Source organism: Colias philodice, chromosome 1 (assembly GCF_061535455.1).
Source record: "Colias philodice isolate Cphi_HAF_F1 chromosome 1, ilColPhil1 Martin Lab GWU primary, whole genome shotgun sequence".
Classification (NCBI taxonomy): Eukaryota; Metazoa; Arthropoda; class Insecta; order Lepidoptera; family Pieridae; genus Colias; species Colias philodice.
In genome coordinates, this window is record NC_143086.1 from 3795638 (window position 1) to 3810229 (window position 14592).

General features: G+C 34.0%; 1 protein-coding gene across 1 annotated transcript; it reads right to left on the bottom strand.

Moving 5' to 3' along the window:
- Positions 1-2648: 2648 nt before the first annotated feature.
- LOC149491078 (uncharacterized) lies at positions 2649-5040 on the bottom strand. The gene is made up of 3 exons (XM_089699891.1): positions 4912-5040; positions 4373-4434; positions 2649-4160 (listed from the first exon to the last, which is right to left on the bottom strand). The coding sequence occupies exons 1-3, from the start codon at positions 4927-4929 to the stop codon at positions 2783-2785; spliced, it is 1458 nt and encodes a 485-aa protein (XP_089556017.1). The 5' UTR covers positions 4930-5040; the 3' UTR covers positions 2649-2782.
- Positions 5041-14592: the final 9552 nt, after the last annotated feature.

Sequence of the window (14592 nt, forward strand, 5' to 3'; positions counted from 1 at the left end):
TTACTAGTAAAATATTGCTCAAAAATATTTTTAGTTTAAAGGTAAGAGTGAATTTTACGAACTATTGAAAATTATTAAATATTTACAAAATGTGTATCTGAAATGTTAAACAATAATTAGTTACGTATTTTTTTTGAAAAAAATTTAAAAAGTAGGCAATATTCAGGTTTTAATAATTAATGATAAAAATAAACACAGATAACATCCAGAAATATCCCTTGAAAATATATAATACTAGAGGTCCGCCCCGGCTTCGCCCGTGGTACATATTTCGCAATAAAAGGTAGCCTATGTCCTTTCTCGGGTATCAAAATATCTCTATACCAAATTTCATGCAAATTTGTTCAGTAGTTATGGCTTGATTGAGTAACAGACAGACAGACAGAGTTACTTTCGCATTTATAATATTAGTATGGATTTTATGTTCAAAAAATATTTCTACTTCCTATCTCTAATACCAACTAATCTACATAAGGAACAAAGAATTAGGGATCATTTCAACAGGTGAATTTTCCACAACCACAAAAAAGACTTAAGAAAAATTTGTATAGCAAATGAGCAACTTAAGAAAAATTGTATAGGAAATGTAACTTTCGACAAAGGTCATGAGAAGCGGAGGAAGCTTTCGTGGTCGCCCTTCACTTTGATGTTACATAAACTGGTAAGTTCATGGTACATTGCTTGAAGTAATCAATAAGTCTTACTGCATTACATAATATACAATTATACACATATAATATAATGTGTATTAATATAATATGTCATACACATTATGCGTGTTGGGTTTCGTTTTCGCTCGTGTTTATAGTGTTCTAAATTAAACCAAACTTTCTTATTAGGTGTTTTAATATTTTGCTTATTAGGTGGTTTCGGAGAAAAGCGTACACTTCTAGAATTAATTAACAAATTTTAAATAGATAATTAGGTATATCATCATAATCTATTCACAGTTCAATATCACTGTTGGTATATGTTGCCGTAAATATTGTTTTAGTTTTCATGATCATTTTTTTGAATCATTTTATGTCGACATGTGATTGTAACCTTTTCCGAATAAATATACTACTACGAAAACAGATTACATTACCGCATTAAATAACAATTTTACCTTTAGGTAGTAGTTGGCCTAAATAAATCTACAAAAGCTTAAAAAGATTCAGTGGTGCGTGCGGTCAGGTGGTTATATAAATCAATTTATAACACATTTAAGCATTCGTTATGTTAGTACACAGTGTACTTGTATGGAGATCATTATGTTCATTCTATATCCATGTTAATGTGACACAAAAGCGGAAGTGTTCTCGTTTTTTTCTCAAAGGAACAATCATCAGATTTGCGTTATTAATGCCCGATATAGAGCAAAACCAGCCAGATCATATCTTAGGTATATCTTGTTGTTATGCTGAGTTTATGAATGGCCGTTTCCTCGTATACTTTCACGTATCAATTATATAAAGAGTTAGTGTTTTGTGCGAGCTTAATGTGTTACATAACTGTTTTGTTCGCTGCACATAATTATAGTTTACTCTGCATCGGTTACCGAAAACGATTTGCAACGTGTTTTAATGTTCCTTTTGTATCTATTCAAGTCAATAGCCTATCAATAAATAGCTTAGCCACACATTGGATTATTTTCGCTTCGCATGTCTTCATTTCTTCTTTAAACTTAAAGAATATTTTAACAAATCAAACAATATAAAACATAAATCATGATTTTATATTAAGTACCTATATATTATCTAATATATTTAAATAATCTGCTACGTAACGTTTCAGTTCTTTTTCCTATCCCCCCAATATATTTAAAAGCTTTTGCTCTGTATGCCATGTCAAGAAACATCCATCTTTCTAAACCCTTTTGTGATACCTCAAGCAATTTTACTCAAGGAATGTATTCACAAAATTTTTGTGGAATTACATTATGATCGGAATGTTTCGCTTCGCTTTTCTATTAAATCCATGTTATTTCAAAACAACTTTTCCTGGTCTATCACCAATAGGAAGAAAAATCACTATATTACATAGTATGTAACCAATGTTAAACTAACTAATTAATAGGTACATAATATTATCTTATTACTTCATGCTTCATATTTGATATTATGTTCAAAAAAGTGATACATATATGATTTTCAAATTGAAATGGTTAACCACAAAGTGTGGTAAATGCGGTTTGTTTATTAAATATATATACAGAAGTTTTATTACTTCTTTATTTTATAATCTTTGTGAAGACTTATTTTGAATTTATTGATAATGTTTATTAACACTTTGTTAACGTACTCTTTGTGAATTTTATTATTAATTTAAGCTTTAAGGCTTTTCTTGGTTCGATATTTTTCAAGTATAATTTCGAATCGAGAAAGTGTTTTTGTCACATTAAAGTTTTAATAAAAAAAAAGAATTTTCTATCAATGTTTACTTTGAAGCAGTGAAAGTAATCTACAATAACTTGTGCGGGGAATTGAACCCGGGAGCTTGTAGTCATATTTGAATGATACTGAACGATATTTGCACATGAGAATAAATATTTGAGCTCAGAGCAAAACAGATGCTAAATAATGATAATTCGCACACATTAAAAACAAAAAGTCGCTGAGCTTGTCACAGTACAATAACAGTTAGCAATCAAGCAATAAAACGCAAAATTAATAATAATAACAATTTACTCCCAAACATAACATAACAATAACTTATTTCTAAACCTATTTATATTTACATTGACATCAGTCCTTAATACTGGGTAGGCTTCAGGGAAGCTATGACTTAGTGGATTTAGAAATTATTTTCTCTTGTGGTACGGACCGCCTCCGTGGCCTGCGCTGATAGCGTTCGTGTAGCTGTCTCCGAAACTGTGACCTCCAGAGCTGTGGCCATGGCCGCCAAAGTCGCCTCCTCCAATGCCACCTCCGTGACCACCACCAGCGCCTATACTGTAGTCACCGTGGCCGAAGCCACCAGAACTGTGGCCGACGCTGTAGCTATCTCCTCCGTGGCCACCACCTCCGCTCGAATAACTGTCATGACCACCAAAGTCGCCCAGACCGCCGGAGCCATGGCTCCCAGCTAATGCGACTGTGTAACTGTCATGACCGGAACCATGGCTGGAGTAACTGCTCCCATGATCATCGTGACCGTATCCGCCGCCACCGATGTCTAAGCTGTTACCGCCGCTGAAACCGCCGCCGTGACCGTGGTCTCCACCAAAACCTCCATGGCTGCCAATGCTAGCGCTGAATCCTCCATGGCCACCGCCTCCATGGCCGCCTAGGTCGTAACCACCATGGTCACCCCCTATATCGTGACCACCGCCAAAACTACCGCCATGGCCGCCTAGATCACCACCTCCGTGACCACCGCCGAAACTGCCTCCGTAACCACCTAGATCGTGACCGCTACCGTGGCCGCCTCCAAATCCACCGCCGTGACCACCTCCGAATCCACCGCCGATATCGTGACTGCCTCCGTGACCACCGCCGAACGCGCCGCCGATATCATGCCCACCTCCGTGGCCACCTCCAAATCCACCACCGATGTCGTGACCGCCTCCGTGACCACCGCCAAACCCGCCGCCGATATCATGGCCACCTCCGTGACCACCGCCAAACCCGCCGCCGATATCATGACCGCCTCCGTGACCACCGCCAAAACCACCGCCGATATCATGACCGCCTCCGTGACCACCGCCAAAACCACCTCCGTATCCACCGCCGATATCGTGACCACTTCCATGACCACCTCCGAATCCACCACTGTGTCCTCCAATATCATGACCACCGCCAAATCCGCCTCCGTGACCACCGATATCATGTCCACCGCCGAATCCTCCGCCGTGGCCGCCCAGGTCGTATCCTCCGTGGCCACCTCCTATGTCATGACCGTGTCCGCCACCGAATCCTCCATGGCCGCTATCATGACCACCTCCCAAATCGTATCCATGGCCACCACCTACATCGTGGCCTCCGAAGCCTCCACCGAATCCACCGCCGAATCCACCGCCGCCGTGTCCGTGGTCATGACTTTTCAAGTGATCAACGAAACCGCCATGAAGGTGTTCAGCGAAGCCGCCGCCACCACCACCGTGGTCATCGTGGTGATCATGAACGACTACTTCTTTCGATGAATGGTGGTCGTCTGGTATATGAACTCGGATGTGAACGCTGCAACAAGAAATTACCATTGTAAACTCAAATAACCAAACAAACTATCTATCTTGAACTCCAGTGAAATCTTAAAGGTTAAACAATAGATTTTCACCATTTACCGCGACAACTAGATGCGTGGGAACCGCATTATAGAAATTAGAATTGCACTAACTTTTTTGTGGTTGCCATAGAGATGTAATTGATACATTAATACGGATGGTACTCACTGTTCATGTCCACCGAATGTACCGGAGCTGATGCCAATGCTAGCCAACAGGAAACAGCCGAGCTGAAATGCAAAATACGTGTTTAGTTACATAAACCCTAAGAGTATGAAAACGAAAGCGGTCAGAACCACTTCCACAAGATAATGTCTTGCGCCGTTACAAATGACGTAAGTATAAGATAATGCATACAAGTGCTATCTTTATTCATCTGTTTTGCTAACATCAAATTAAACTGTAATTTCGGCTATCAAGCGGACACTTAAAGAGATAAATCTTTGATTCTCTTATTTAGATAACATTTAGGACACATTACAAGTTAATAATATAAATGACAATTTTGACAAATTATGATGCTAAATGTAAATGTTAAACTTTATCAATATTGTTTCAATTAAAACTTTACATAAACAACACTCGCACAAACAAAAGCACATCGCCGTCACGCACACACGCACAACCCCAAATCCAGATCAATTCCCACACAAACAAAGACTTTTCACATTTGTATTTTTCCATAACCAAATTGGAAAATTACTCACGGCGAAATAGGAAGCCATGATGAGTAGCAGCTATCCTCGCCGTGTTCTTCAGATGGTCTATACACTTTGCTCTCAACGCGTGGCTTTTATATGACAGTGAATGTACAGCACCCCTCTGCGCCAACTTTGAAAATAAATCTCAGCTGGATTATAGTAATTATATAGGAACTAACGCTTAGAAAACACTGCTCTTGTTATATCGATAGGTAAGTACTGTATCGGCCCTAATTACGGGAAAAGGGTTACTATGTCCTTTTGTGGAATCACCTCTTACTGTCTAACGTAAGCTGCACAATTATATATAATTAAGTTACATGTTCCCATGATAGCATTGCGTTAGGACTTTATTTACTCGAAGTATATACAAAAGCTTTTTTGGAACAATTTGAATTTAGGGGAAAAGCACAGCAGTTTTTTTTTTACAATAGGTACTTTAATTAGCAAACATATGCTTATGTTCAATAAACAGATGGAAAGACATGAAATGTATTGAGTCGCTACCAACATTTACAACGACACATTTTTGTTATCTCTAACTATATAAAAATAAGTCGGGTTTTCCTTCCTGACACTATAACTCCAGAACGCACGAACCGATTTCCACGGTTTTGCATTCGTTGGAAAGGTCTCGGGCTCCGTGAGGTTTATAGCAAAGAAAAGGTGTCTCTGGTGGCGAAACAGAGTTCGCCCGGTTTGCTAGTACATACTATAAAAGGATAATTTTCTCTGTAATAAATATATAATTCAAAAGGAATGTTACGTGTAATTTTAATATGTATTCGTTATCCTTCCTTTTTCCCTATAAAGCAATACATTGCCGTAATCCTGTTTCTTTGCATTTAAGTGATTGAATAACAAACATAACATCCTGCAAAAATTCACATATGTATCAAATTAACACAAGATTACTCGTACTAGGAAGTACTTTAGTAAGAGTTCCATAATTATTTAATACTAACATGTGCCCGCGACTTCGCGTAGTATTCGGTTAAAAAGCTTATGTGCTAATTTAGACTGTTATCTATATTTACGTCAAAATTCATCAAAATCCGTTCAGTATGTTATGCGAGATTGTAAACAAACATTCTGACTTAGGTATATACATTAAAAAAATACAAATTGTTTAAAAATTTAAATAGCGCTACCAAGTACCAATCTATCTTCTAGTAATATATAGTTTGGGATCAATCTCGTAAAAATAAAATTGGTAAAAGTATCCAAAACATTCAATTACTCAATTTTATTCACTGTTTCTATTAATTTTTACGTTTATGAGCTTTTGATAGCAGTTACTCAGTCGTCAGTAGGAGCTTTTGCAGGATCGTAAATTTTTAAAATTTTCCATTCTAAATTACCATGACGAATCACCAGAACTAAAGAGTTAGATAACAATTTGTGGAATTCGACCTGCGCCTTGCAGTCATTAATCTAATCTTCATACCGAGCCGGACTTCCTATAGAGATTTAACGCAAAATATTTACTATGAACTTTCATTCAGGAGTGCAATTCATATTATCGATTCTATTACTTTCTCCATACAGCCTTTAAATATCCAATATCTTTTAAAAACGCCCGGAACGGGCCTAGGATTAACGTGAAGTATCTAAAGGCCGGTCTATTAAAGTCTAATCCAAAACAAAATCATTCGTTTTTTATATAATTTGGGTGCAAATGTTACGGGCAAACTTTTGTCTTTAATTTGATTATAATTTCTAAATTTAAGCGATAATTAAGAACGTGTGTATGGAAAAAGCTGTACAGAAACATGGCAAATATGCGTCGTGAAGCAAATAGTTGCATCCAACAGATTATGTACGATAAATGAAAGCTTATGTCCGTGCATCCATCACATTAAGGTTCAATCCAGACGGGAAGAAAATATTCAAACGTATGAATTCATATAAAAAAACAGTACCAGTAATACGAATATAACTGTGATTTTATAGCAGTTAGGCGACAGACCTTAATGTGGCGGTCATGTTTATTGTTGTTTGATTGAGACGTGTATTAATTTTAATGTTAGAGAATATTAAAAACAATTCCTGTCTTTGTCAGCTTATCTAAACGTGAGAGTATCCTAACCACGGAAACAATCGAGGAAAACAAAGAACCCAAGACATTATTCTATTTGACGAAGGTGTTCGACCTATGACTAAGAATATTTGCTACTAAACATCTGCTAGAGTTCATCATGAAAAGCCGTTGATTTGTTTCTAGCCTTACACACATTTCCTACACCTAAGAACCATTATGATACCATTATATAACGTCATTGACATTTCAATAACTGCTAAGTTTTTTAAACACTTGATAGCCTTTCACTAAATACTGTTAACTGTGAAACATATGCATATTTACTATGAAATTATCAACTCAAAGTCATAAGGAAGACCATTAGACGAGGTAAATTGATAAACAAACGCTTTGTAATATATCTTTGAAAACACATTCTTGTGATTATAATGTTCTCTGCTACCTGCATAGCAAGACCTACCTTGTGTACAGGTCTACTAAGTATCTAATAACAATAAATATTAATTTGTTCAATACAGACAATCCGGTTGCCATGACTCCGGTTTAGATCTGGATTAAGCTCAAAAAATAAAACCTTTGTTATTTAAGGTTCTTTGAAGCTTTCTATAAGTGAAAGAATTAAAAGATCAGTTAGTGTGAATATGCATTTGCAGTTACTCATTAGTCATTATCTATTAAAGAATTTGACTCTACAATATAAAAGCCTTAGCCTTGCCTTATTGTGATTAATTAAATTAATCAATTATTAAAAAAGTTAGAGAAATTTAATTTTATCTTATGACTTCTGTAGACTTCCACATGCAAGCTCTTCTGTGGGAAATAACGGTTTTCCCTATTCAGAATTTTCTAAAATAAAAGAGAACATAAAGATTGATTTCATTTTAACACTTGCACATTTCAGATGCAGTAAAAGTAGCCAAGTTTTTGCGTAAAAACTACTTTATATTTATTATATATTTTTACGTAATTGTATAATTGTTTTTATCTAAGAATAATTAAGTTACGTAAACTATGTGAGAGATTATTATTTAATAGGCGTTACTCAACTTAATTAATGCCTTGAATTCATTGGCTGTAAAATCGTAACAAGTGTTGGAACATCGTATCCTATTGTCTTTTTTATGATGCTTTGATATCGTATCTATGTAATATTTAAGATAATTTGAATTATAATATATAAAAAAATAAATAGAACTGACCAATTACTTTTTAATATTTTTTCATTTTTTGTTATTTTTTCTTTTGAAATAAAATTTTTATTTCAGATGGAACATTAGTCTATTACTTTACTTTTATATTTATTTTTACAAAGGTAAACTAAAACAGATAATAAAAAATCGCATCTAACAGTCAACAGACAAAGTGGCGCGCTTAACGTACAGACGAGCCTGCGAATTTACATAAAGTTATGAATTATTGCCTAGGTAATAGGTAATATTATATGAATATGGACGGTCTATCTAATAATAATAATTAATCAAATGATTACCACTGGAAACGTTTTCTCCGACATTGCTCTATAATGATATCGATAGATAAATTAATTCAAATCGATATCAAAATTTACACATCACTTTTATTCATTAATTATAATTACTACCGTCAATTTTACATCAGAATTCGGAACATATTTATTGTTTGCTAAAGTTATCGTTATTTATGCAAAATAAATAGCAAATCCGTAAAAGTAAGGGGGCTAGTAGGTTAATACTATAAATGAATAATCTCTTAAATTTTTATGTAATGTTTTTAAAATTCGGTGTGAAGTGTTAGTTCAACTTGGTTTAAGTTCACTTTACTTTCGTTGTATGTAAGCGTCTTGGTGAGCGGGGCGAAAAGCGATAGAGCGGTTTACTATAAATTGTAATTCCTATGTACTTATATATTTTTTTTGTTTTATGTGATATTAGTGGTACCTAATATTCGTGTTAATATACAAGAAAGTAAGACACATAACAAGTTTTAAATAGGGTAATCCTGCATATATACCTTAACCTACCCACGGCTCTACTGTATGCTATAATTTATATTTATTTTTTTATAATTTTACGAAGAAATGATAACAGACCATTTTTGTAGATTGTTTTTCGAGGAACAACTTTGATGTACAACATTTTGTCATTAAGTAAATAGCTAAGGTTTTACAGCGCTCCGAAGTGAGTACTAATTTTCAGTACTCTGATCTATACAGTATACTTATATTATGTGTGTAAATAATAATTTGTCATCAGTAATTGTTTTTTTTTTGTTATTATAATATTTTTAATAATTAATTTTGCAATATTATTATTAATTAATTATTGAATCTTTTCCCCACGACCCAGGAGATAGAGTCTGGAAGCGCGTTTTTTTTACGTCGAAAAGCTGGGCTGAAATATTCTGCAGTGTGCTTCCATTGTTGTGGAGTCTGGGAAAAGAGCCAATAGCCAATATATTATGTATAGTTACTACTGAAAAATAGTACTCACTTCTGAGCGCTGTAAAACCTTAGCTATTGACGTAATGAAAAAATGTTGTATATAAAAGTTGTTCCTCGAAAAACAATCTACAAAAATGGTCTATTAACATTTCTTCGTAAAATTATAAAAAAAAGTTTTATTGAAAAATATAAACATCTCTAATTTCTGAACATTTTCGCTTATAACTTTTTTATTTATAGTTCTACGACAAAAAGTTACTGGACCAAAGTTGTAGAGAATTTAATTTGCAACTAATAATGTGAACGATATTTTTTTATCAAATAAATAGTTTAAGAGATATATCGTAAAAAACTAAAAACCATTCCAACCGCTATTTTCAAGATGGCGGCCGTGGGACAAGGGTGGCGACCCCACAAACTTGGTTTTAGCTTCACACTGACCCCCCCTACATATCAAAAAAACAAAATTGCGTCCTCTAAAAAATGCGAGGTTAGGCCTAAAAAATGTAACATTTCAATGAACTAAATATCCTTTATTTAAAATAGGTACTAAATTCTAATTATTCAAATTTTATGAATCGCCAATTTATGAGATAGACACACTTTTAAAAAGAGTCTGTGTTATGAATAATAAAGCTTTGCGTCGATTCCTTAAAAGTTTACAACAATCGCTCCGCTAATAACTTCCATAACCCTAACAATCAATTAAATAAACCAATATATTCGCAGTCTTCACGCGCATGCAATTTTCGACCTAACAAGGCTCTGACATAACAGCATCAACAGTTCATCACCGCGGATCTTCAAAGGCAACATTTCATTGCGTATAAATATAAGTATAATTATAGAAGATATTACGTGCGTACATTCACTTTTTATTTTAATACCTCCTGTCGGCTTCCGGATTGCTCAATGTGCCCTCACAATTTGTTTTTCGGGTCATTATTGTGTTCCGATAATATTTCGAAATTCCATCTAATTACTAGTAGCAACTAGCACTCATTAATAAAAACTTTCTCTTTAATTTCTTCTCTAATTATATCTACAGTTGTAATTATGTACCTAAAACTTATCTAGACATAATTAGTTACGATCTGGTGATTCTTTTTTCTTTAAACAAATTCAAACATTTCCTTGTGATTACAGAATAAAGAGATCCACTTTTTAATCTTGTACTTGTTTAATTATTATCATTATTCTAAGTTAAATATGACCAAATTATCTTCTAATTGTATATTGTACGTACTATTCTTCTTTAATCATCAGGTTCTATTATAATGTCCGTTTATTTTTTAATTTTTAATTAATTAAGATAATGATAGATACTATGTATTTAATTTCGTTTTTATGGTGAATAAATCATTATGATTTGATTATGATATTAAAAAGTATAGGTAGGTACCTAATTATTTTCTTGAACAGAAGCTTTTAGAAACTCAGATACCGGCAAAAAGCGAAATAAGCAAAGTTTTGTAAGACCTCCCATTCTCCTAATAGGTACATAATAATACAATAAATAACGATCTACTTTTAATTGACACAGTTTACGTTAAAGTACCACTTATAGGCCTCGAGTGAATGCAAAAGCGGCTGAAGTAAACATCATTGTATAAATTAACAATTAAGTTTAGTACTTATTACAATTGTCAAACTATTGCTTCAATAAATTACAATTTTGCTCTACATTAATTATCTTCGAATTAAAAACTATTTAGCAAAAGTGAAATATGTTCTCGTCGGCACAACATTACAGGAAATATCTACGTATTAAACCAAAAAAATATGAGTAAGTCTATATGATTTAAAAAAATATTACATAAGTATATTACACCCTAGGGCCTAGAGCTTTTTAAACATTTCATGGTTGTATTAATTAATTGAAGGTAATTTCTTAATATATCCAATTAAACCAAAAAATATATGAGTAAGTAGTTTATGAATTAAAAAAAATATATAACATACCTATATTTTACACCCTAGAGCTTTTTTAAACAGTTCATGGTTGTAGTTAATTGTAGGTAATTTCTTTCTTGATGACATTTTTCTCTTACAAGAATTTAGTTTCCGCTTTGTTACCAAGAACTATGAAGTATGAACTGCAATAAACTTTTTAAATAATATCACAAATGTCTCAACAATACGTAACGCATAACAGGACGTGATATTGCAGATAAACAGTCGCTTATCTTGTGAAGTTGTAACTTGTAACCATCCAGTTATTCAAGCTCAATTTATGTTGCATTTTGTGATTAGTTGCTTCGGAAATTTCCTTATTGCTGGATACATTTAAACGGGTTTTGCCCACGGCTTTTGATTATTATATAAGATTGTTTGTGAGACACAAGGGCCATGTATTTGCGTGTGGAATGAGAAAGGCAGGAGAGCAGGCGGGGCCGATTATTTTGGTTGAACAAACCAAATAAATTGGGAGATCATTACAACAGAATAAACTACGTTCCATAAAACCTAAAATGAAGGGGAGATATGATAAGTGCTGTCTATATAGGTAGATATAGGTGGGTGTTATGTACCTACCTACGGTCTGCATTGTATCTGCAAGGAGGTTGTTAAAATATTAAATACCTAATTAATAAATCATCACCCACTTTTGAAATATAGGTGATATTTTAAAAGTTCCTCATACCGAAATATTCAGAGAAAGTTATATAGGTAGGTGTTATGTACCTACCTACCTGCATTGTATCTGCAAGGAGGTCGTTAAAATCTTAAATAATTAATAAATCATCACCCACTTTTGAAATATAGGTGATATTTCAAAAGTTCCTCATACCGCAATATTCAGAGAAAGTTAATAAATTATTAAAATAAACTCTTACTAAAATGAAGTTACGGTATACTAAATATAATTAATTATATGAGCATACGTAAATAGGCAAGTTAATGCCATTTAAAAAATATAAAACTTACATACAGCTTAAAATTATCTGAAAAATTATTACCAAAGTTGATCAAACCTAGATAACGTAAAAATTAAACTATGTACCTATATCTCCAACAGATTTAATTTTATTCAAATTCATTCAAAGGATGATGATGATGGTGATGCTGGTTGGATGATGATGATGCTGGTTTACTCTAAGGTTTACTCACAGTTACTATATTATACCCTAGTGGTCCGCCCCGGCTTCGCCCGTGGTACATATTTCGCAATAAAAGGTAGCCTATGTCCTTTCTCGGGTATCAAAATATCTCCATACCAAATTTCATGCAAATTGGTTCAGTAGGTTAGGCGTGATTGAGTAACAGACAGACAGACAGAGTTACTTTCGCATTTATAATATTAGTATGGATCAAATGGATATACTTATATATATGCGTATAAGCACTTCTACGGCAAGTACACTATAATATCTTATCTACACCATAATTACCTATAGAAATAGAAAAAATATATTCTGTCACAGGTGACTTTCCTACAAATCAATAATAGTGGTAACGTCTGTTCAAGAATGCAAGGAACAAAAATAATAATAATCGATCAATTAAATGGATTACACTATATCATTGTACATGTCATCGTTAAACATAAGAACGGTATTTCCGAATCTATTATCTGAAATATTTATCCGAATCCTGCTGCTATTAAGTGTTATAACAGTGCACCAACATTTTCAAAGACAACCCTACAGCATAACTCCAGAAGAATTAATTGGCGATTATAAAAAACCGAGACGAGAATCAATAGTTCCTGCATGGATTATGATGTCTGTAATACTATTTGTGCCACTAGTAATCCTATGCCTGCCGTTAGCACTAGCAAGGAATTCCGTAGAAAGTACGCACGCATTACTTGCGTGGTCTTTAGCGTTGTTGACAAACGCGCTCCTTACGGAGTCGCTCAAAGTGGTAATATGCCGTCCTCGACCGGACTTCTTTTACCGCTGCTTTCCTAATGGCATTGTCACGTTTGAATTAGTATGTACGGGAAATATTAGGGACGTAATCGACGGAAGGAAGTCGTTTCCGAGCGGTCATAGTAGCTTTTCGTTTTGCTCGCTCGGCTTTTTGAGTTTGTGGTTGTATGGGCGACTTGGAGCGCAGTATAATGATATAAGATTTGCTATTTTGTGTGCTGTGCCGATAGTGCTGGCTACTGTGATAGGATTCAGTAGATGTTGCGATAATCACCATCACTGGCAAGATGTAGTGGGCGGCGCTATGCTCGGCTTTGTTACATCATACATTTGTTATAAGTGTTATTGTGCACCTATCTTGGTGCCTGTAAGAATGTAAATTTGAATAAATTTCTATATATTACATACTGTAATTATTAATGATTAACATTCACGTAATATGCAAATTCTTTAACATTTCCTAGTTTAGTAAGTAGGTGTTGGTCCTACACATACACATTCATTAATTGAGGATTTTTATTTAAACCTATGTTTAAACTGAATAACTTAGGGTATTGTGAAATAAAACAACAATTTAAAATATTTATTTATTACTGAACATCAAGTAAGTACATACATTGTTTCTTCAACATCTTATGTTAATTTTGATTTCTGAAAGAAATAGACAGAATTTTATCATCAATATTCAGTATAATGTTATCATTGAATCTAAGATTATTTCATAATATTTGGAAGAACCTGATGAAAGTACACCTAGTATACATGGAAGAATTTACTCGTAGTATAATATTAAAAAGTTATTTTATCATCTCAAATAATATGGAAGAAAAATATCTTGTATCAACAGCTGCTTTACGGAATTACTTAACACTGGATATAAAATATAAGAAAATAATATTCCTCATTATAAGACATAGGTTACACGCTCAGTCTGGCGTCAGTTCAGTCCATCAGTCTGCTCAGAATGACAGGAGAATAATTATCGTCTAACCCAAGAAGCTTATATCTAATACACTGGAGATTGCACTATGACCATTAACTTGTAACAAGAAAATATGACGTTGAATGATGCCTGTATGTTTTTTTATCCCTTTCACACCTAACTTGGCAAGTTGGTTCAACGTTATATTTTCTTGTTACAAGTTAATGGTCATAGTGCAATCTCCAGTGTATCAGATATAAGCTTCTTGGTCTAACCGGTTGACTGACGGACTGTTGCTTCAGAATACCCGTGTTTTTCATCTATCATTCTGGCATCAGTCTAAGCCGGATCAAACTGATGGACTGAACTGACGCCACACTGAGCGTGTAACCTATGACTAAAGTTAAATATAAATGCATAAACATAAGCG

What these genes read in the sequence shown, in the direction of transcription:
- LOC149491078 (XM_089699891.1), bottom strand. An exon ending in ACATTCGGTGGACATGAACA is followed by an intron (nt 4,161 to 4,372) that starts GTGAGTACCATC and finishes TTCTTGTTGCAG; the next exon opens with CGTTCACATCCGAGTTCATA.